At 43.5% G+C, this 24,852-nt stretch overlaps 1 protein-coding gene across 2 annotated transcripts in view; it reads right to left on the bottom strand.

Annotated features, from left to right (window-relative positions):
- Positions 1 to 1,905: 1,905 nt before the first annotated feature.
- The window catches only part of LOC106561359 (solute carrier family 45 member 3), a 72,068-nt gene continuing 49,121 nt past the window's right edge, over positions 1,906 to 24,852 (bottom strand). For both annotated transcript variants that reach the window (XM_014125222.2, XM_014125221.2), the window contains exons 3-5: positions 23,070 to 23,876; positions 17,420 to 17,685; positions 1,906 to 3,913 (exon numbers count right to left, since the gene is read on the bottom strand). In XM_014125222.2, the coding sequence (XP_013980697.1) occupies positions 3,470 to 3,913; positions 17,420 to 17,685; positions 23,070 to 23,876 (1,517 nt within the window). In that variant the 3' untranslated portion in view covers positions 1,906 to 3,469. The remainder of the gene's footprint in view (positions 3,914 to 17,419; positions 17,686 to 23,069; positions 23,877 to 24,852) is intronic.

The raw sequence follows: 24,852 nt of genomic DNA, 5'->3' as shown, positions 1-24,852 counted from the left end.
CTCGACTCTTTTTATTGAAAACTTAGGATCTTTGCTGTAACGTGACACTTGCTACGGCTCCCATAGGCTCTCAGAACCCCGGAAAAAGCTGAATGATGTCGAGGCAGCCCCTGGCTGAAAAACATTAGCGCCTTTGGTAAGTGGTCTATCAGAGGACAATGAGACTGAGGTGCGTGCACGAGGCGACCCCGTGTTTTTATTTTCTCTCTCTTTGTACTAAAACACAGATTCCCGGTCGGAATATTATCGCTTTTTTACGAGAAAAATGGCATAAAAATTGATTTTAAACAGCGGTTGACATGCTTCGAAGTACGGTAACGGAATATTTCGAATTTTTTGGTCACGAAACGCGTCGGGCGCATCACCCTTCTTTACCCTTTCGGATAGTGTCTTGAACGCACGAACAAAACGCCGCTATTTGGATATAACTATGGATTATTTTGAACCAAACCAACATTTGTTATTGAAGTAGAAGTCCTGGGAGTGCATTCTGACGAAGAACAGCAAAGGTAATAACATTTTTCTTATAGTAAATCTGACTTTGGTGAGGGCTAAACTTGGTGGGTGTCTAAATAGCTAGCCCTGTGATGCCAGGCTATCTACTTAGAATATTGCAAAATGTGCTTTCACCGAAAAGCTATTTTAAAATCGGCCATAGCGAGTGCATGGAGGAGTTCTGTATCTATAATTCTTAAAATAATTGTTATGTTTTTTGTGAACGTTTATCGTGAGTAATTTAGTAAATTCACCGGAAGTTTGCGGGGGGTATGCTAGTTCTGAACGTCACATGCTAATGTAAAAAGCTGGTTTTTGATATAAATATGAACTTGATTGAACAAAACATGCATGTATTGTATAACATAATGTTCTAAGATTGTCATCTGATGAAGATCATCAAAGGTTAGTGCTGCATTTAGCTGTGGTTTGGGTTTATGTGACATTATATGCTAGCTTGAAAAATGGGTGTCTGATTATTTCTGGCTGGGTACTCTGCTGACATAATCTAATGTTTTGCTTTTGTTGTAAAGCCTTTTTGAAATCGGACAGTGTGGTTAGATTAACGAGAGTCTTGTCTTTAAAATGGTGTAAAATAGTCATATGTTTGAGAAATTGAAGTAATAGCATTTCTAAGGTATTTGAATAACGCGCCACGGGATTCCACTGGCTGTTACGTAGGTGGGACGAAATCGTCCCACTGGCCCTAGAGAAGTTAATTCCATTTGCCAACACAAAGTACTCAAAACGTTCTGTGTAAGAACTCCATTGTTCCACAGATTCATCAAATGTTCCTATATTTCCAATCAATGCAGACATTTTCGGTTTATTTTTCTTTCTCACAGTTTTCAGACGGTCCCTTACACCCAGATCCCTTTTTTTTCTTTCTTTTAACTCATGATGACTTCACTTTCTCCCGCGGCGAAACTCTTCCCATCCCTCGAGGCTCTCGTTGCTGTGACATCAAAGGCTAGCTAGCGTCACTCGACTGGCTAGCTCCACGTTTTGTTTGCGTCTTTCAACAGCGAAAAAAAAAATAACGAATTTAACTCAGACTTTCTGCCAAAGATGATGAGTACAAACGTGAGAACGTTTCTTCCTCGTCGCCAGTTTTGTTGTATAGCACACTGTATTACTTATACAACTAATATAAGGACAGGACATGAGACGGGAGTAGAAATTAACGTGGCATTATTTAATGCGTTTCACAGGAATAAGAAAGTGGGGTTACAGGTGCCCTAAAGGGACAAAACTAGAATATCAATACACAACAATGTGATATGATTTAATTTTTTTTTAATACATTTTCAAAATTTCGAAAAACCTGTTTTTGCTTTGTCATTATGGGGTATTGTGTGTAGATTGATGAGGGGGAAAAACAATTCAATCAATTTTAGAATACGGCTGTAACGTAACAAAATGTGGAAAAAGTCAAGGGTCTGAATACTTTCGGAATGCACTGTATATCCATTAGTGCCAACTGTATTTAGCAACCTCATCATTGCATGAATGGACTATTAAATTATGTTTGGTTTTGATTATGAAAATGTATGCACTCACTCACTACTTACTGTAAGTCACTCTGGGTAAGAGTGTCTGCTAAAATGTAAACTATTATTTAAATATACATTAACAGATGAGTTATAGAAAGACTGCAGTATTCTCTTAGGTGAGGAGAGACTGCACTTATCCAAAGTCATACCATGTTGTCCTGCTCTCTTCACGGCACTCACACTTTGAAATTTTCTCACGCACGCACGCGCGCGCGCGCACACACACACACACACACGTATGGTACACAGAGCAAAGTATAAAAAATGTAACAGAACACAGAGAACTGTCATCATACCAAAACTATTTTCAGGAACTCAGTTCACAGTATCACTGCAGTGTTGCTAGTATGACTTTTTGGTATTTTGCTCATGGAAATATTAATGGAGTTTCCGAAAATAAGTGTACCTGGATTTTTAAAGTGTTGGATAATTCACCTCATTTACTTTCCTAGATTGTCATATGAGGTTGAACATGGGATGATAATGGCAGTAGAAATTATGTAATGATTGGCACTATATGGCACTGTCTGATATTTCTAGAAAATAGGGAGAAAAAAATTCCAATGAAAGCTTTGAACCCCTTCATCCTAACAACACTGCAGTTACACAGATTACCTCATAGATGACCTCTACCAAACAGGTTGCATAATAAATTCCCATAGGGATATACATACATATATGTATTCATATACAAAATATATATGATAAACCTGTTAATTACCCCAAAAAACTCCAACACTAGGGGCCAGTGACACTTAACATTCCCAATTTTTCAACCTGGCTGATAACAACAGACAGAAATGACCCTAGAGTAGCAGCATGTAGCTATGTGAGACCAGATTCTTTCCCAAGCAGGTAATGGGCTCTCCAGATTAACTTGTTCCTATCTCCCACGGCCAGTCTGCATGAGAACTGACTAATAATCTCCTGTTGACTTCGTCTAAGAGCAGACTATTTTAAAGATATAGCGTTGACAAACTCCACCACTTCACACATAGATGAGAGTAAAATGGTAATACATCTGTATTTCAGTTGTCTAAGGGCTGATGGAGTCTGATCAAGCTGTGTAGCTAGTTGTACCTGAGGAGAAGGTGAAGGGACTTATCTGAGCGGTCTTCTATGTGACTGAGGGGAACAAGGTGAGAAACACTCTTAAGTACACAGACAGTGTCAACAGACCAGTTAATGCCAACCAGTCTCTCTCTTGTAGCCATAGTAACTGCCTGCAGTAATCTCTGGAGGTAACAATTGTCACGGGTTTACATTTTCTTTTAATTCTGCAGCACACATACATACAAACATACAGACAGGCTGCCTCATTGCAATGTGTTGGTAAAGCCATTGCAACGGCCAGCGATGTCACTGGAGTGTTGCATGCTGGAAGCAGTCGTGCATTCCTTCACTCCTGGTTACTGCTTCTTTCAGCTATTGAGGTCCTTTTGGTCAAAGATGATCTGGTTGGCCAGATAAATGGCGATGATGCCGAAGATGACGGAGGAGGCCATATAGGCAGTGACGGACTTTGTGAACTGAACGATCATGCCCATGAAGAGGGTGGGAAAGACCTGAGAGAGGAGGAAGGTGCTGTCCAGGATGGCAAAGTCCAACCCTACGCCGCGCTTCTCGTAGCCCTCCGGTTCATCCTGCTCGGGGGCCGTGGCGCTGAGGGACGATCCATTCTGGCCGTGGGGAGGGGGGTAGTAGTCTGAGCCTTCCTGGCTAAAGATGGCATGTCCGTTGGTGCCCCCCAGTTTGTGGGTCAGCCCCCCCTCCTCGTCCATGGCTGTCAAATGCATGATTGAGTCCCGCTTTATCGCAATCCCGTTCTTAAGCATGTTTTTGGTTTTCTTATTTGGCATGTAAACCTGAAATGCAAGGAGATACAAGTACATTCAATATAAAGTCTAGGCCTAGGCAGTGTGTGCAAGGGAGTTTGTGTGTGTAGGTCTAGATATGAATATGTGTCAGGAGAGAGCTAGAAAAATTATGCTCAAGATGTGAGCGTTTGTTTGTATTGGAATATGAGTAAGATACATGGCTGTTGACTCAGCCGATACATGGCTGTTGACTCAGCCGATACATGGCTGTTGACTCAGCCGATACATGGCTGTTGACTCAGCCGATACATGGCTGTTGACTCAGCCGATACATGGCTGTTGACTCAGCCGATACATGGCTGTTGACTCAGCCGATACATGGCTGTTGACTCAGCTGATACATGGCTGTTGACTCCTATAGCGTCGAAAGGAGTCAACAGAAATGTATCAGGGTTAGAATATGATCCCATATGGGTCTTTCTATAAATAATGGGGCCAATGTGTGGCATTGGGATCCAATAAAAATAAAAATGATTTTCATGCAGTTTCACAGTGAATATATGCAAATTGGCCCATAACCCCACAGTGATGACCCTCCCACTCTGTCTGCCAAATTCTTTCTCTTTGCTCTTGTTTTCCTTAATAGGATGTCGGTGGGCGGAGCCGGGAGGGTCGTCAGCGAAATGGGACACACCTGGGCTCGAGTGTGTCCCGGGATAAATACACCTCTTCCCCATTCATTGAGGAGACTCTCTCTCCATGCAGACACACTGTTAGAGTTTGTTTGTGGCCGTTTTAGTTGTTTGCGTTGGCACCTTTCAACACCCCTCGTTATCACATTTATGCATGCAACCACTCACTTACACTACTGACTACACACACACACACACACACACACACACACACACACACCATTGTTAATTGTATGTAGTTTACTTCAGTTAATAAATATATTTGGTATTCCTTATCTCCACGTTGTCTCCCTTTTTCTCATGAACTTCGAGCCGGTTTGTGACAAGTAGGGGCTCGTCTGGGCTCATAAAGTTGGTTCCTAGACATTTTTGCGTATAGCACTTTGTTGCATTATGAAGGACTAATACTAGTGTCGTTGGGCTTACTAGTTAGTATGTGTGTTGTGTTTGGGAGAAAATGTGAAGTTAAGTGCCTTGTTTTGTAGGTGCTTTGTTTACATCTTTTGTTACAGCTTTTTTGAGTTGTAATGTTTGGTGCCCAGGGTTGGTTGCCTTTGTTTGTTTGGTAAACTTGCCACTGTGCTGGATAATTGGTTGTGTGCTGCAATGGAGAGAGTACATTGGCTGGAGACTCTACTCGCTGTTGGGACATCGGTCCGGGGTGAGTACAATCGGCTGTGTACCTCAGTGGGAGATTTGGGTAGGGTAGTGAAACTTTCTAACCGGAGCTATAGCCTTTCTTTTTCCCCTGTTAGGCTTAGCGATGTGTTTCACTTTGGAATGTGTTGGGCATGGTTATTTTGTTAGTTTTTGTGTGGTGTCTGTGGACTGAGCAGTTGTCTTGGGGGCACATACATTTTTTTATTTAACCAGGTAGGCCAGTTGAGAACAAGTTTTCATTTACAACTACGACCTCGCCAAGATAAAGCAAAGCAGTGCGACACAAACAACAGTTACACATGGAATAAACAAATGTACAGTCAATAACACAATAGAAGAATATATACAGTGTGTGCAAATGGCGTGAGGAGGTAAGGCAATAAATAGGCCGTAGTAGTTAAGTAATTAGAATTTAGCAAATTAACACGAGTGATAGATGTGCAGATGATGATGTGCAAGTAGAAATACTGGTGTACAAAAAAGTAAGTTAAAAACAATATGGGGATGAGGTAGGTAGTTGGATGGGCTATTTACAGATGGGCTGTGTACAGTTGCAGCGATCAGTAAGCTGCTCAGATAGCTGATGCTTAAAGCACAGCTGTGGCTTGGGGGAGTCTGCCAGTGTGCTCCCCCCTTGCCAGCGGGCTACAGTGCGTAATTACCAATCTCAAATCCACACGAAGACTAGGGTTGAGTTATTTTAGATTTTGGGAAGCTCCACATATCTCATCTCTTGTGGTGCCCAGTGTGATTGTCATTTCTCTGGTAGTGGTCTGGTGTGCTCAGCAGAGGGGAAGAGCAAGATTTTTTTTTTTTGTATTTGCTTGTGACTATGGCGTCTTGGCAAAATTTAATGAGAAGGACCCTGAGACATTATTTTCGTTGTTTGAGTGTGTTGCTGATGCTAAGAGTTGGCCTGATTCTGACCGCACTTTAATGTTGCAGTGTGTGTTGACTGGTAAAGCGCAGGAAGCATATTTAGCTCTTAGTGTTGCTGACAGTGTCAGTTATGATAAGGTTAAAATGGCTGTTACAGATTTACGAATTGGTTCCTGAGGCTTACCGCCAACGATTTAGAACTTTAAAAAGGGATGTTAAACAGACTCATGTTGAGTTTGCGCGAGAGTTATCTTCACAGTTTAATCGCTGGTGTTCCGCCTCTGCAGTTATGACTTTCCAAGGGCTGTGTGATCTGATTATGCTAGAGCAATTTAAGGACACAATCCATGATCTTATAGCCACATACATTAACGAATGAAAAGTAAAGACTGTCGATGAAGCTGCAGTTTTGGTGGACGAGTGTTTTGACTCGTGTCTTTGCATAGCCCCATATTCGGAGTGAGTGGGGGCGTTCAGCGAGATTTGGGCTTCGCTCACCGAGATACTCTGGTTCACGGACAGAGTTTCATTCAACTAGGGTTAAGCCTGACTCCTGTGGTAAAGCTGACTTTGGTCAAGAGTTTGCAATTGCAACAAATAATCTGCTCAGACCCCAACCAAGGAGCATTAAAAGTCGTGCTATAAATTCTCAGACAACCCAAAGATTCCTTGATGCCCTTCCAGACTCCCTCTGCCTACCCAAGGACGTCAAGGGACAAAAATCAGTTAACCACCTAACCGAGGAACTCAATTTAACCTTGCGCAATACCCTAGATGCAGTTGCACCTAGTTGCACAGTTGCACATCTGTCATAAGAAACTAGCTCCCTGGTATACAGAAAATACACGAGCTCTGAAGCAAGCTTCCAGAAAATTGGAACGGAAATGGCGCCACACCAAACTGGAAGTCTTCCGACTAGCTTGGAAAGACAGTACCGTGCAGTATCGAAGAGCCCTCACTGCTGCTCGATCATCCTATTTTTCCAACTTAATTGAGGAAAAAGGAACAATCCGAAATGTCTTTTTGATACTGTCGCAAAGCTAACTAAAAAGCAGCATTCGCAAATGGAGGATGGCTTTCACTTCAGCAGTAATACATTTATGAACTTCTTTGAGGAAAAGATCATGATCATTAGAAAGCAAATTACGGACTCCTCTTTAAATCCGGGTATTCCTCCAAAGCTCCATTGTCCTGAGTCTACACAACTCTGCCAGGACCTAGGATCAAGGGAGATACTAAAGTGTTTTAGTACTCTCTTGACACAATGATGAAAATAATCATGGCCTCCAAACCCTCAAGCTGCATACTGGACCCTATTCCAACTAAACTACTGAAAGAGCTGCTTCCTGTGCTTGGCCGTCCTATGTTGAACATAATAAACGGCTCTCTATCCACCGGATGTGTACCAAGCTCACTAAAAGTGGCAGTAATAAAGCCTCTCTTGAAAAAGCCGAATCTTGACCCAGAAATTATAAAAAACTATCGGCCTATATCGAATCTTCCATTCCTCTACAAAAATTTTAGAAAAAGCTGTTGCACAGCAACTCACTGCCTTCCTGAAGACAAACAATGTATACGAAATGCTTCAGTCTGGTTTTAGACCCCATCATAGCACTGAGACTGCACTTGTGAAGGTGGTAAATGACCTTTTAATGACGTCAGACCGAGGCTCTGCATCTGTCCTCGTGCTCCTAGATCTTAGTGCCGCTTTTGATACCATCGATCACCACATTCTTTTGGAGAGATTGGAAACCCAAATTGGTCTACATGGACAAGTTCTGGCCTGGTTTAGATCTTATCTGTCGGAAAGATATCCGTTTGTCTCTGTGAATGGTTTGTCCTCTGACAAATCAATTGTAAATTTCGGTGTTCAAGGTTCCGTTTTAGGACCACTATTGTTTTCACTATATATTTTACCTCTTGGGGATGTCATTCGAAAACATAATGTTAAATTTCACTGCTATGCGGACGACACACAGCTGTACATTTCAATGAAACATGGTGAAGCCCCAAAATTGCCCTCGCCAGAAGCCTGTGTTTCAGACATAAAAAAAGTGGATGGCTGCAAACTTTCTACTTTTAAACTCGAACAAAACAGAGATGCTTGTTCTAGGTCCCAAGAAACAAAGAGATCTTCTGTTGAATCTGACAATTAATCTGGATGGTTGTACAGTCGTCTCAAATAAAACTGTGAAGGACCTCGGCGTTACTCTGGACCCTGATCTCTATTTTGAAGAACATATCAAGACTGTTTCAAGGACAGCTTTTTTCCATCTACGTAACATTGCAAAAATCAGAAACTTTCTGTCCAAAAATGACGCAGAAAAATTAATCCATGCTTTTGTTACTTCTAGGCTGGACTACTGCAATGCTCTACTTTCCTAGCACTAAACAAACTTCAGTTAGTGCTAAATACGGCTGCTAGAATCCTGACTAGAACCAAAAAATTTGATCATATTACTCCAGTGCTAGCCTCCCTACACTGGCTTCCTGTTAAGGCAAGGGCTGATTTCAAGGTTTTACTGCTAACCTACAAAGCATTACATGGGCTTGCTCCTACCTATCTTTCCGATTTGGTCCTGCCGTACATACCTACACGTACGCTACGGTCACAAGACGCAGGCCTCCTAATTGTCCCTAGAATTTCTAAGCAAACGGCTGGAGGTAGGGCTTTCTCCTATAGAGCTCCATTTTTATGGAATGGTCTGCCTACCAATGTGAGAGACGCAGACTCAGTCTCAACCTTTAAGTCTTTACTGAAGACTTATCTCTTCAGTAGGTCCTATGATTAAGTATAGTCTGGCCCAGGAGTGTGAAGGTGAACGGAAAGGCTGGAGCAACGAACCGCCCTTGCTGTCTCTGCCTTGCCGGTTCCCCTCTTTCCACTGGGATTCTCTGCCTCTAACCCTATTACAGGGGCTGAGTCACTGGCGTACTGGTGTTCTTCCATGCCGTCCATGGGAGGGGTGCGTCACTTGAGTGGGTTGAGTCACTGACGTGGTCTTCCTGTCTGGGTTGGCGCCCCCCCCCCTTGGGTTGTGCCATGGCGGAGATCGTTGTGGGCTATACTCGGCCTTGTCTTAGAAGTTGGTGGTTGGAGACATCCCTTTAGTGGTGTGGGGGCTGTGCTTTGGCAAAGTGGGTGGGGTTATATCCTGCCTGTTTGGCCCTGTCCGGGGGTTTCATCGGATGGGGCCACAGTGTCTTCTGATCCCTCCTGTCTCAGCCTCCAGTATTTATGCTGCAGTAGTTTATGTGTCGGGGGGCTAGGGTCAGTCTGTTACATCTGGAGTATTTCTCTTGTCTTATCCGGTGTCCTGTGTAAATTTAAATATGCTCTCTCTAATTGTCTCTTTCTCTCTTTCTCTCGGAGGACCTGAGCCCTAGGACCATGCCTCAGGACTACCTGGCATGATGACTCCTTGCTGTCCCCAGTCCACCTGGCCGTGCTGCTGCTCCAGTTTCAACTGTTCTGCCTGCGGCTATGAAACCCTGACCTGTTCACCGGACGTGCTTGTTGCACCCTCGACAACTACTATGATTATTATTTGACCATGCTGGTCATTTATGAACATTTTAACATCTTGACCATGTTCTGTTATAATATCCACCCTGCACAGCCAGAAGAGGACTGGCCACCCCTCATAGCCTGGTTCCTCTCTAGGTTTCTTCCTAGGTTTTTGGCCTTTCTAGGGAGTTTTTCCTAGGGAGTTTTTCCTAGCCACCGTGCTTCTTTCACATGTATTGCTTGCTGTTTGGGGTTTTAGGCTGGGTTTCTGTACAGCACTTTGAGATATCAGCTGATGTACGAAGGGCTATATAAATACATTTGATTTGATTTGAAGAGTCACTACTGTCAGGGTTCAGGTCATTGGGAAAAACTAATATCCGGTTCTCAGGGCTAAGGGTAAATTCAGTACTTGCGCTTGTGTTAAATCTAAGCCTATGGCGTTAGCAGTGCCTGTCCCACATTAGTTCACTCCTGACACACTGTCTCATTCCCAGGGGCATGTGAAAGTCCATATTGACCCAGACTATTTACCTTTCATTACGGAGGGTTTTGTGTCTGTTAGGAAGTAATGACCTAGTGCCAGTAACAATCCTGAGAGACACAGCTGCCTCTGAGTCGTTTGTGTTGGAATCTGTTACCCTTCTCTGCTGAGACTGATTCGGGGAATAGTGTTTTAATTAGGGGAATAAGTTTGAACACTGTCAGTTACATTGCATAAACTGATGTTGGATTGTGGACTGGTGAAAGGTGAGGTTGTTGTGGGGTGCATCCTTCGTTGCCTATTAAGGGTATTGACACTATCCTTGGGAATAACTTGGCTAGTGAGCGTGTATGGCTTGTTGTGTTTCCATCTCTAGTGATTTCCGCTAAGCTGTCATTTGTAGGGATTCCTGATGAGAGTGCGCAGAGTCTCTCAGAAGTGTTCTCTGCGTGTGCAGTGACATGTTCTATGAGCCGTGGTGACCTGGTCACTGCGCCGGCTAACGAGAATGGCACAAAGAATTCTGTCACTACTTTCCCTGTTATCCCGTTATCTGTACCCTGCTCCGATCTAATCAAGGAGCAACGGGCTGACCCAACGTTAGAAGAGTTGTGACCAAATTGTGCCTGTGGTACAGTTGGGAGGTGTCGTCCATGGCTATTTTCTCCAAGAGGATGTCCTGATGAGAAAGAGGATGTCCTGATGAGAAAGAGGATGTCCTGATGAGAAAGAGGATGTCCTGATGAGAAAGAGGATGTCATGGTGGTAGTTTTGTGGGAGAGGCTATTAGTCAGGTTGTTGTACCAGTTAAGCTGGTACAACAACCTGGTGTTGACAACTTCCCACAACGATGTTGCTGGCCATATGGGTGTGAGGAAAACCTACAATCGCATATTAACCTGTTAGGGCTAGGGGGCAGTATTGACACGGCCGGATAAAAAAACATACCCGATTTAATCTGGTTACTACTCCTGCCCAGTAACTAGAATATGCATATAATTATTGGCTTTGGATAGAAAACACCCTAAAGTTTCTAAAACTGTTTGAATGGTGTCTGTGAGTATAACAGAACTCATATGGCAGGCCAAAACCTGAGAAGATTCCATGCAGGAAGTGGCCTGTCTGACAAGTTGTGTTTCATCTTGGCTCTTTTTATTGAAGACTGGGGATCTTTGCTATAACGTGACACTTCCTACGGCTCCCATAGGCTCTCAGAGCCCGGGAAAAAGCTGAACGATATCGAGGCAGCCTCTGGCTGAAACACATTATCGCGTTTGGCAAGTGGCCGATCAGAGTACTATGGGCTTAGGCGCGTGCCCGAGTCGACCCCATGCTTTATTTTCTTTTGTCTGTTTACCTAAACGCAGATTCCCGGTCGGAATATTATAGCTTTTTTTATGAGAAAAATGGCATAAAAATGTATTTTAAACAGCGGTTGACATGCTTCGAAGTACGGTAATGGAATATTTAGATTTTTTTTGTCACGAATTGCGCCATGCTCGTCACCCTTATTTACCCTTTCGGATAGTGTCTTGAACGCACGAACAAAGCGCCACTATTTGGATATAACAATGGATTATTTGGGACCAAACCAACATTTGTTATTGAAGTAGAAGTCCTGGGAGTGCATTCTGACGAAGACAGCAAAGGTAATAACATTTTTCTTATAGTAAATCTGACTTTGGTGAGTGCTAAACTTGCTGGGTGTCTAAATAGCTAGCCCTGTGATGCCGGGCTATCTACTGAGAATATTGCAAAATGTGCTTTCACCGAAAAGCTATTTTAAAATCGGACATATCGAGTGCATAGAGGAGTTCTGTATCTATAATTCTTAAAATAATTGTTATGCTTTTTGTGAACTTTTATCGTGAGTAATTTAGTAAATTCACCGGCAGTGTTCGGTGGGAATGCTAGTCACATGCTAATGTAAAAAGCTGTTTTTTTATATAAATATGAACTTGATTGAACAAAACATGCATGTATTGTATAACATAATGTCCTAGGGTCGTCATCTGATGAAGATCATCAAAGGTTAGTGCTGCATTTAGCTGTGGTTTGGGTTTATGTGACATTATATGCTAGCTTGAAAAATGGGTGTCTGATTATTTCTGGCTGGGTACTCTGCTGACATAATCTAATGTTTTGCTTTCGTTGTAAAGCCTTTTTGAAATCGGACAGTGTGGTTAGATTAACGAGAGTCTTGTCTTTAAAATGTTGTAAAATAGTCATATGTTTGAAAAATTGAAGTTTTTGCATTTTTGAGGTATTTGAATAACGCGCCACGGGATTGCACTGGCTGTTGAGCCCATAGAGGTTAAGACATTTCTTTTGGCCTAGGTTAAAGAGGGATGTTTCTGAGTTCATCAAAACTTGTCACACCTGTCAATTAACTGGTAAACCTAATCAAGCTATTAAGCCGGTACTACTGTTTTTTATTCCTTTACTCAGCCAACCTTTTGAGTATCTGATTATTGACTGTGTTGGTCTTCTGCCTCGTTCTAAAAAGGGTACTAGTTACCTGTTCACTGTGATGTGTCAGACCACTAGGTTTCCTGCTGCCCATCCTCTCCGGTCTATCACGACTAAGTCTGTGCTAAAAGCTTTGACTCAGTTTCTCTGTTTGGAATCCCTAAGGTCATTCAGAGTGATCAAGGATCTAATTTCACCTCTAATCTGTTTGGTCAGGTTCTCCAACAGCTCCATATTAAACACAATTTGTCTAGCGCCTATCACGCGCAGAGTCAAGGAGCGCTGGAATGTTTCCATCAAACACTTAAGTCTTTGTTGAGAGCTTATTGTACTGAGAAGGATTGGGAGGAGGGGTTGCCTTGGTTACTGTTAGCCGCTAAGGAGGTTTCACAGGAGTGCACGGGTTTGTCCAAATGAACTTGTTTGGACATAGAAGTCCACACACCCTATCAGTTCTCCAGGATGACTAGAAGTCAGTCCCTGTTATTTTATGTGTGATTTCCGGTGATGCCTGTACGCCGCTGGTGAGATGGCTAAAGACAAGCTATCATCTTCACAGGAGAGGATGAAGGGCATATTTGATCAGTGAACTGAGCCTCGTCACTTTAGTCCAGGTGACCAGTTCTTGCTCTGCTGCCAATTGTTGGTTCTCCTTTTCAAGCCAAGTTTCAAGGTCCATATACGGTTGTGCGTCAGTGCACAAAACTATCTAGTTGCCACTCTAGACCAGAGAAAAGCACACCAACTGTGCCATGTAAATCTGTTAACCCTATTATGCACGTTCCTCTGAGGCTGAACAGTGGGAGTCTACAGAGGACGGTAAAACCTGTTCTTTTGGCCGATACCGTTATTTCGCTGGGTTCTTGTCATGCTAGGTCCATGCATGGGGAGGAAGATGTTCTTGGTCCCGACGATTGCATACTGCAGGGTAGATTGAAAAATTCAGACACTGGATGTTTTAGACAGCCTTCTCGCTCATCTACCTGTTGATGGGCGGGAAGAGATGATCGGTCTGATTCTGAGATTTCCAGGTTTGTTTTCTGATACACCTACACGTACAAACTTAATAGAACACGATATTGATGTTGGATGCTGACCCTATTCGTCAGAGGTTCTATAGAGTTTCTTCAGAGAAACGGCGTTGTCTGGATGCTGAGGTCAGGTACATGCTAGAGAGTGATATAGCAGAGCCTTTCTCCAGTTGGGCTTCTCCCTCTATCTTGGTCAGTAAACTGGATGGGACAAACAGATTTTGTATGGACTACTGTAAGGTAAAGTGTCACTAAGCCAGATTAATTTCCTCTTCCTCGGCTGGAGGACTGCGTTGATCAGGTCGGCGCAGCTAAGTTTGTGAGCAAATTTGACCTGTTAAAGGGCTTTTGGCAGGTGCCACTGACAAGTAGGGCACGTGAAATCTCTGCCTTTATTACACCCTCTTGTCTGTACTCGTATTCGGTTATGCGTTTCGGCCTGCGTAATGCACCTGCCACTTTTCAGCGACTTATGAACAGGGTTGTCTCCGGTCTGGCCGGGTGCGCTGTTTATCTGGACGATGTAGTGATATATGCAGATACTTGGGAGGAACATCTGTCCCGTATTTAAGCCTTGTTCGACCGCTTAGCTGCGGGTCGCCTCACGATCAATCTGGCTAAATGTGAGTTTGCTCAGGCGACTGTTACATACCTTGGAAAGGTGGTTGGGCAGGGTGAAGTGCGTCCTGTTTGGGCTAAGGTGGTAGCTATTGATGCTTTTCCACCACCAACTACTAAAAAGGAACTAGTGCGTTTCTTGGGAATGATTGGTTATTACCGTAGTTTTTGTAGGAACTTCTCTACTGTGGTCACTCATTTGACAGATTTGCTGAAAACTAAGGCTGTTTACGTCTGGTCTTGTTGTCAACAAGCTTTTTAAGATGCAAAGAGGCTGCTTACCTCAACTCCAGTGCTGGCTGCTCCTTGTGTGGATTTTTCATTTACCTTGCAGGTGGATGCTAGTCATGTGGGGGCAGGTGCAGATGTGTCTGGTGTTGAGAGACCTATTAGTTTATTTTCCAAAAAGTTTAACCATTTATCAGTTGAACTACTCGGTCATGGAAAAAGAAAAGCTAGCACTCATATGGGTGCTACAACACTTCGAGGTGTATGTCGGGTTGGGAGTAGGACCTATTGTGGTCTACACCGACCATAACCCTCTCACCTTGAGGTCCATGATGTGTCCTAACCAGAGGATAATGAGATGGAATGCTTGTAAAAATAAACACTAGCTCGATGTGCGGCACATCAGGGGGACTGATAATGTCGTTGCTGACGCGTTCTCTCGTGCGCCCTGTTCCTGAATGTCCACGTGACTGACCACTGTCTTGTGTTGTCCTGTTCTATCGCTCCTGTCTGTTCCCTTCTGGTCTCATTTTCTTCTTTCCTCTTAAGGTTGCTTCCTGTGCATAAAGGTTGCTGAGGACGAGGTTGGTTAGGGCAAGTGGAAGTTTGAACACGTACCCTCATGGATTTGGGACACAGGCTGGGTCTTCTATTAGGATCCAGGGCAATATTTTGTTTGACTGGTATGATGTTCCGGGGTCCTTGTTGGTCCCCGGTTTTATAGGGGGGGTGTGTGATGACCCTCCCACTCTGTCTGCCAAATTCTTTCTCTTTGCTCTTGTTTTCCTTAATAGGATGTCGGTGGGCGGAGCCGGGAGGGTTGTCAGCGAAATGGGACACCTGGGCTCGAGTGTGTCCCGGGATAAATACACCGCTTCCCCATTCATTGAGGAGACTCTCTCCATGCAGACACACTGTTAGATTTTGGTTGTGGCATTTTTGTGGCTGTTTCTGTTTGCTTTGGCACCTTTCAATACCCCTCTATCACATTTGCAACCACTCACTTACACTACTGATTACTAACTACACATTGTTAATTGTATTTAGTTTACTTCAGTTAATAAATGTATTGTTATTCCTTATCTCTATGTTGTCTCCCTTTTTTGTTACGAACTTCGAGCCGGTTCATGACTCCACCTACACAACTATACATCCTTTCAGCAGGGTTCATACAGACATTGGCAAGTCAAATTCAAGGACTTTCAGGGAATTTTTCAAGCACTTCATTGTAATTTTCAAGGACCCCAAAGTTATATAATTGTACATACAGGGCCTAATATAGAACCACTCCTCCCCACAAATGGCATGCAGAAAGTGGCCATTACCCCTTTAAGAATAAATTATATTTTAGGCCTTGCCAATGCATTGATATTCAAAGTATTATTACATTCTAAAATGTGTGAATAATTAGGAGAATTCCTGATTTGAATAGACTGGATGCATGCATGGCGATTTTTGGGCCGACAGAGTCCCACATAAAGCAATGAATAGCTTTAGCATTCATCTCATCATCACTGTTTTAGTAATGAGAAAGTGACCAAAAAACAGGTTCCTTTTCTAATGGAAGGATTTGTATGGAAAGCAGAGATTATAATAACCGCATGTGGTTTTACAGCAACAGAGTAGCGCAACACCCTTCAATTGAAGTGGAGGGAAACAAACGAGTGGCCACATCTCTCACAAAAACAGATAAAAAATGAAATCATGGAGATTTATAAGGGAGCAGGAGAACATAAATTGGCTACAATATCATTTCTCGCACCAAATTGAGGACATGTCTGATTTTCAAGGTAGGTTGATTTGTACTTGAATTTCTGAGCTCCCAGTTCAAGTAAGCTACTTCAAGACCCTTGTATTCTTTAAAATTGCAGTCTAACATGGAAAGCAAAATGTTTTTATTTATTTACCAGGTTATATTTTGAATAAGCCCACTAGGCTATGTCATTTGTTTTCATATCTTAAATAATTCATAGGAAGAGCGTTGGGTGTTGCACACAATTGTAGACTGTGTCCAATCCGAGGCACAAAAACATATGAAAACATGAACTCATTCCCTTGATGCTTTCTCTGTTAAATCTAAGGAGACCCTGCTAGAAATCAAACAGTCAACAACAGATGATCAACATCAATTCGCTAGGGATATTAGATCCAACAGTGGATCCAGGTACAACGGTCTTCACTGGTGAAATGAACGAGACACCAAAATATTCTGGACATTCCTTTTTCCAGCACTTGAGCTGTTGCATGGCATGTGCTATCACATCAGCTGTTCCTCACTTGACTGTCATTTGTAAAATTCCATCCTGGATCAGATTATGTGTGAAAATATCACGGCATAACTAATCAGCTGGACACCAAATGCTCATCCAACAAGTATTATGCATAATTATTGAAGAACCACGTTAATGGCAGTATCAATTTAGGTGTTAACTATCAAAGTAAGGTGACTCTTTATCGGTTAGAAGCATTTGATTTTGCAATACATACATTATTTTGAATTTGTGTGCACATGAATACCGTTTTCACCAGTAACATAAGGAGACACTAAATGTACCTGTACTTACACTGCATGTTCCGACAGCTAGATCCAGGATTCTCACAGGGTTCAAGTTCAATGTCTAATTTAACTGATTAATGCTTAACATATATAAGAACAACTTACACTGCCATAAATGCAAGGACAGAAAAGTTATGTTTTATGTCACATGATTTTGGACAAATCTGTCAAGACACCAACAATGATAAAGGGTAAAACACAGGTTTTAAATCAACTTGTTAATTTGATTGAATATAGCTATGATCCCCCTTATATCAATGTAATAACATGAAAAAGGCATTATTATCAATGACTTATCAACAGCTGTAACAAGCTGTTAATTGTAAGAAATCCTCACTGGTACCCTAGTTTATAGAAAGACCCATATACACTATTCACAGTGCAGGGACCACAGAGTCCTGTATGTAAGTATGCCTTTCGGTCCTTACCTCCATTTCCTTGTGGTAGTGACAAGTGAGGGTGTAGGGCAGCGTCTGCAGCGTGGCGTAGGCAAAGCCTGTCAGAGCTGACATCAGGCTGACCAGGACCACGCTCTTGGACATACATATGACCAGGGCAGAGATGGTGAAGCTCACCATGCTGCTCAGGTAGACCCGGCGCGAGCCAAAATGGCGAACCAGTCGGCTCATGAGCAGGGAGAAGACGGTTGAGGTAGCACACTGCAAGAACAGGCCCAGGCTGCCCATACGGATGCCTGCAAGACAGGATTGAAATTGTGGCAACAAATTAAGATAAAATATTATGTTATATTAATTCTATGCCCTAACACTCAAACTGGACAGTTTTATCTCAATCTCTTCATTCAAAGACTCAATCATGGACACTTACTGACAGTTGTGGCTGCTTTGTGTGATGTATTGTTGTCTCTACCTTCTTGCCCTTTGTGCTGTTGTCTGTGCCCAATAATGTTTGTACCATGGTTTGTGCTGCTACCATGTTGTGTTGCTACCATGTTATCATGTTGTGTTGCTACCATGCTGTGTTGTCATGTGTTGCTGCCTTGCTATGTTGTTGTCTTAGGTCTCTCTTTATGTAGTGTTATGTTGCCTCTCTTGTTGTGATGTGTGTTTTGTCCTATATTATATATATTTTTATTTTTATTTTTTAATCCCAGGCCCCCGTCCCCGCAGGAGGCCTTTTGCATTTTGGTAAATAAGAATTTGTTCTTAACTGACTTGCCTAGTTAGATAAAGGTTCAATAAATAAAAACATATATATACAAAATGGTTATTGGTTACAGTAATTCCTCATTATTCTAATTCTTATTATTCTAATTGTAGTTAGTAAGCTAGCCATTAGATTGCTAATCGCCTCAGGTTCATGCATACATATCAGATATGAAGGTAAGACCCAGATGCACACCACATCAAATAAACAAGAGTTTAATATTCCAACAGGGGCAGGCAATAGACAGGTCAAGGCAGGCAGGGGTATGTAAACCAGAGGTGGGGCAACGGTACCGGGCAGCAGGCAGGCTCAGGGCAAGGCAGAGGTCGGTAATCCAGAGGGAGGGCAAAGGTACAGGTCGGCAGGCAGGCTCAGGGTAAGGGGCAGGCAGAGTGGTCAGACAGGCAAGGGTCAAAACCAGGAGGGCGAGAAAAGAGAGACTGGAAAAAGCAGGAGCTGAGACACAAAACGCTGTTTGACTTGAACAAACAAGACGAACTGGCAACAGACAAACAGAGAACACACCCCTTCCAGGTGTCACCCATCTTGGGGGGTGGAGACAATCACAAAGACAGGTGAAACAGATCAGGGTGTGACAATACACAAACAGGAACAACCCAAGGTCAAACACAATACTAATACACCACAACCTGCTGCGGTTGCAAATGTAAAATACAACCAGTAGCCTCATCCGGACACTAAGTATTCAAAACTACCCCTGTAGGATCCGGGTTATGATCTGTGTTCTAAGTGTGTTTTTTCCATTTCACGTCATACTTTCAACCCATCTAAAGATACAACACACTTTACCACAGATTAACCTTTAGCTGCATTAATGGTTCTTTATGTGTTTTGAAATTCTGTTTGCATACGCCATCAACTCACAGAAGAGATCTGCTCTGGGAGGAATTTAAAGACAAGCAAACGGTTGAGTCAGCAAACAGTTTGACTGGACTGTATCGGAAACCATCACAGACCAAATTGACATGTTTGCTGAGGCGGTAGCTCTTGCTCCAGTTCCACCAGATCTGGGTTAAAAAACAATTGTATATATTTTCAAATACTTAATATGTGCTTGATTGAGCTTAATGGACTAATAGAATAGTCCCAAAACTGAAAACCCTGCCCATCTGGCACTCCAGGTAGGCTAGAGTGAACGCTCCAAAGAATTCAACTATCTTCATCTTCTGCACATCTATCACTCCAGTGTTTAATTGCTAAATTGTAATTATTTCGCCACTATGGCCTATTTATTGTCTTACCTCCCTTATCTTACCTCATTTGCACACACTGTATATAGACTTTCTTTTTTCTATTGTGTTATTGACAGTATGTTTGTTTTCTATGTGTAACTCTGTGTTGTTGTTTGTGTCACACTGCTTTGCTTTATCTTGGCCAGGTCGTAGTTGTAAATGAGAACTTGTTCTCAACTAGCCTACCTGGTTAAATAAAGGTGAAATAGGGTTATTTAAAAAACTTTTTTTTTTAAGTATTTGAACCCAGGTCTGGGTCCCACCAGCGCCTGCTCAGGGTCTCACCCACTGAAGAGAAATTCAGTGTTCAAACACCCGACAGAGAAGGAGGTGCAGACTCCTGAGCTCAAATATGTCTGAAAAGCAGTTTGTTCTACCCTCTACAGTCTACATGGCATTACAAGGAGGATCTAGATTCCAAATAAATACATGAAGGGGCCTATAACTACCATGGAAAGACGTCTACCCGGACCGACTTTATTTGTAGTATTTAAAGCGGTCTGATATTACAGTAGGCTGTAAGTGCATAGGTCACAAGTTCAGCAACATGGCAGCTAATATCACATGGTGTCAGGGGTCAGTGTGCAGTGGTAGGACGGAGTCAGGCGCAAGACACAGAACTGAGTAAAATCGAAAAGAAACAACAATCATTTCCACGCAGGGAGAGGCACCAATTTCGGCGGAAGTCGTGACACATGGGAAAAGGATGTGGATGGGCTAGCTGTTTTAAAGCAAAGGACTAAGCCCACATTACAAACACTGCTTGAGATAGTGGATTAGATTTAACCAGCATTGGAAGTTCAGGGTATACAATCAGACCTGCACTGAGGAAAAGCCACATTGCGGTAAAAAAAAAAGGTTAACACAAGATAATCTCAATTATGGGGTGTAATCTCAATCACACTCCACAATGCCCTTTCCCACCTGGACAAAAGGAACACCTATGTGAGAATGCTGTTCATTGACTACAGCTCAGCGTTCAACACCATAGCGGCCACGAAGCTCATCAATAAGCTAAGGACCCTGGGACTAAACACTTCCCTCTGCAACTGGATCCTGGACTTGCTGACGGCCGCCCCAAGGTGGTAACGGTAGGCAACAGCACGTCTGCCATGCTGATCCTCAACACTGGGTCCCCTCAGGGGAGTGTACTTAGTCCCCTCCTGTACTCCCTGTTCACCCACAATTGTGTGGCCAAACACCGGTACCCCCTGTATATAGCCTCGTTATTGTTATTTTATTGTGTTACTTTTTATAATTTTTCACTTAAATATTTTCTTAACTCTTCTTGAACTGCACTGATGATTAAGGGCTTGTAAGTAAGCATTTCATGGTAAGGTTTACACTTGTTGTATTCGGGGCGTTTGTGACAAATAAAGTTTGATTTGATTTTATAATACATGCTTTATTATAACTTCAATAAATATGATGTCAGGCTTCAGACTTTTGTGCTTGGCCTGTCCTGTACTTGAATGAACATGCTCTTTGTGCACTGATTATGACATTAATGCACTGTGAGTGTGACATTCCTCCTGGTCCTGCAGGCATGGGAGAGAGAGGGAGGTAGAAGCAGGAAGCATTGCAGAGCTCCACTACACACAGAGAAGAGACCTGGAGGGCGCTCACTTTCGGTTTCTCTCTCACTTTGTCTCTTTTGCTCTGGGTCTGTCTCTCTTTGTCTCTCACCTCTCTCTGCTGGGAGTCTGGGATACTATGCCTGTCTCACACAGGTCACCCCCAACCAAGGCTGCTGTGTGATCCACCAGTCAGATTTAATGCAGTTTGAAGGTCAAAGACACTGACAGTGCTCTTCTCCTTTTACAGTGACCTTCCACTTCTCATCCAATAAAGCTATGCAATCTTCTACACGCTTAGATTAAGTGGTGCTATCAAGAACCTAAAAGAGTTATTCGGCTATTAGGCAACAAGATTCAGCCGCGGGACGATTTTTGTTGGCGTGAATGGTCGGGGGGACGAAAAATAAATATTATAATTTGTACACAGATCACATCTAAGCCCCAAAAAAGATTGTATTTGAAAATAACAATAATTTAACACGTTGATTATTTTGAGACACGATCACATCTCTTTTTTTATTTGTGGGATTACTTGGGAACAGATTTATTTTTGCTGAATTCCTTCGATTTTAGTCATCTTTCTAGTCATAAAAAAATGGCTTGCAGGCTGGTTTTGGCCCCCTGGCCGCCTGCTGCAGATCCCTGCCATAGGAGAACCCTTTGATGAACCATTTTTGGTTCCAGGTAGAACCCTTTTGGGTTCAATGTAGAACCCTTTCCACAGAGGGTTCTACATGGAACCCAAAAGGGTTCTACCTGGAACCAAAAAGGGTTCTATCTGCAACCAACCTTTTTTCTAAGAGTGTAGGGGATTAGGAACCACACTATTAAAGGGTAAAAGCCAATTTATGCTTGAACTGAAAATGTGGTATGGAGGGTGTGACGCAATTGTGGAGCCTCTGGAGGCATTCAGAGGCCAAATTGAGCACCGTATTGCATCGCTGTGCACCTCCCACATTTTTTAACAATGCGGAGGGCTCCATATAGCTACTTATAGGTCTGCATTGACATGATTGGTTGATGGTAGGTCGGAGCGGGAGCGGGAGGTCCTGTATAAAGACAAACTCACTTCCTTGACAACATCCTTCACAACAGCTCTGCACAACTGCTCTGCGAAGCGCAAGAAGTATGAATGCCCTGACTTCTGCAGAGGCCGTATCACCGTAAATGCTGCATATCTGCCTCATGTGGGACTAGAACTCACAACTATGAGCAAACTGTCTTAGTGGATTGTGCTACCAATCAGTCATAGCGATTGGAAAAAAATCCAATGAGCTGAAATTACCACCATTGTCAACTATTTCTTGTTACGATGGATGTAGCTACGACTATAAACGTGTAATCTTCATAGCATATATGTTTTTTTCTTCTTCGTAACAGCACATACAGTATCTGGATTGAAATGTACTTAAGTACAGTGGTGGAAAAAGTAGTACATTTTTATACTTGAGGAAAAGTAAAAAGTAAAAGTAAATGCTATACATCAAATCCCTTATATTAAGCAAACCGAACAGCACAATGTTCTTTTTTTAATTTTTATGGACAGCCAGGAGCACACTCCAAGACTCAGACATAATTTACAAACACTGAGTCCGCCAGATAAGAGGCAGTAGGAATGACGACGTGTTAAATTGCTAGGTGCGTGAATTGGACCATATTGTTGTCCTGCCAGAGCATTCGAAATGCAACAAGTACTTTTGGGTGTCAGGGAAAATGTATGGGAGTAAAAAGTACATATTTTATTTAGGAATGTAGTGGAGTAAAATTTTAAGTTGTCAAACATATAAATAGTAAAGTACAGGTACCCCAAAAAACGACTTAAGTAGTACTCCAAACAAGTTTTACTTAGTTACTTTACACCACTGCTCTATTGGCCATTTGAGAACTTTGGGTTCTCTGATTGTGAATCCATCAAAGATCAAGGATCTAGTCCCAATGAAGCAGAGCTTGCCCAGCCAAAGTATTTATGTGATAATATCAAATAGTGTCTACATGAGAGATGGAGAGGCACTCTGAAGCTTGCCCTGCCGAAGTTAGTGATAGAGTCACATAGTATATCTACAAAAAGAGAGTCAACTCACCATCCTCGTAGCGCTGCCTGGAGGCGGTCCCGGGGGCGGCGCTGGGCATGCCTTCGTACAGCCCCTCCCCCATAAAGTCTGTGTAAAAGAGCATGAAGGACATGACGGCCATCCAGCTGCAGAGCTGGGCCATGCACAGCTGCCTCATCACCCGGGGCACGTGGCAGTAGCTGCGGTAGATGGCCGGAGTCATGGACCAGCACGTCCTCAGCAGGCACAGTAGCGGAACCGACTTGAGCAGGTACCAGCAGGAGCGCGGCACACCACAGCGACCTGCCTCCAAGAGAGGACCAGGCTCCAGGGCCGCGGCGCATTGCGGCTCCTCCGACACCTTCATGGTGATCAGCACGCTGGTCACGAAGATGAGGATGAGCATGAAGAAGAGGCACTCTGCTTGGCCACCCAGGTAGACGGACAGCAGGCCCCGGCTCCAGTCCAGCGCAGGCAGCAGGTAGCCCACACAGCCTCCCAGACTGACCATAAAGGAGAACATGGCGAAGGCCTGGTTGCAGTCCTCCTCGTCGCGGTACAGGTCAGACAGGAGCGCCTCCAGTGGCGTGAAGCACACCTGGCCACAGAAGTCGAGTAGGCCCACACCGAGGATGAGGAAGGCCACCTGCAGGGCGCATCCGCCCCAGGCGAAGTAGGCAGCCAGCAGGTCGGCATGGGGGATGATGAGGAGGGCTAAGAGGACTCCCAGGGACAGCAGCCAGATGAAGGGCCGGCGGCGGCCGTAGCTGCTGTTGCAATGGTCACTGGCTGAGCCAATCAGAGGGATGAAGATGAGACCTAACACTGGGCCGATACCTGGGAACAGAAAGGAGGGAAGTAGTGAGGTTGATTCATTGGTTGTCAGTATCAAAGTCAAAGCCAACATAATAGTTATTGGATTTGAGTTTTACCACAATATTTACCTGTGAACTAGGAAATGTGCAATCCAACAAATATCCTGGCTGCATCTGATGTTTTCTGGTATCTTCCAGTTTACTATTTCACTACCTTCCCCGTGCTGACAGGGCTTGGAGGCAGGCTCTGTGGCCCCACTGGCCGCTTTACTGCTACATCCATCTCTTTGAGTGCTTGTGAAGGATGCCTACAGATGGTTCTGTGCCCCGAGCTAACTCACCGTCAACCTCACCCTCCTCCCCACTGCTCCCCACTGCTCCCCACTGCTCCCCACTGCTCCCCACTGCTAGCTTGGGCTAATTGGAACACCTCATGACAAAGGCTGCTTGTGGAGCAACACAACTCACATTCCCCACAACGGCCAGATGTATGCCTCTGGTTTCACAATGGGAACACGCACGGAATGCTTCTTTTGAAAACATGGTTTCAAATTCCATCAAAAATTAAAAATAAAACATATTAACTAGATCCACATGACGCCACAAGTGTCATTGTGATTAAATATGTGTGGAGACTGGAGAGTATAATGAATATTCCATTATTCCATTCCCAGACAATGTTCCCTTTAATGTTTGGGATTTCTCTACCTGGATGGATATCTGACAACAACACTTTGTTGAAAACTGTTACACAATGAAATGAAAGAAACCAGATACTATTTTATTGGCATTAAGTTGTGTAATGGTTCCCAGGAAAACATGTGGTTGGTTGGGGGTTTAGTTCATGTTGACAGGCTCTCAGTGGAGCAGCCCCACAGACAGACTGACGGACGGACGGACGGACGGACAGGCAGGCGGACGGAAGGCCAGAGACAGAGACAGAGACATACAGAATGGGTCACTGCAGTCAGACCCTCACTCACATTTCTGCCTGGCTG

The sequence above is a fragment of the Salmo salar genome, chromosome ssa10 (genome assembly GCF_905237065.1).
Source record: "Salmo salar chromosome ssa10, Ssal_v3.1, whole genome shotgun sequence".
Lineage (NCBI taxonomy): Eukaryota > Metazoa > Chordata > Actinopteri > Salmoniformes > Salmonidae > Salmo > Salmo salar.
The sequence above is the reverse complement of the archived record's forward strand: the minus strand, read 5'-3'. Positions and strand labels throughout refer to the sequence as shown.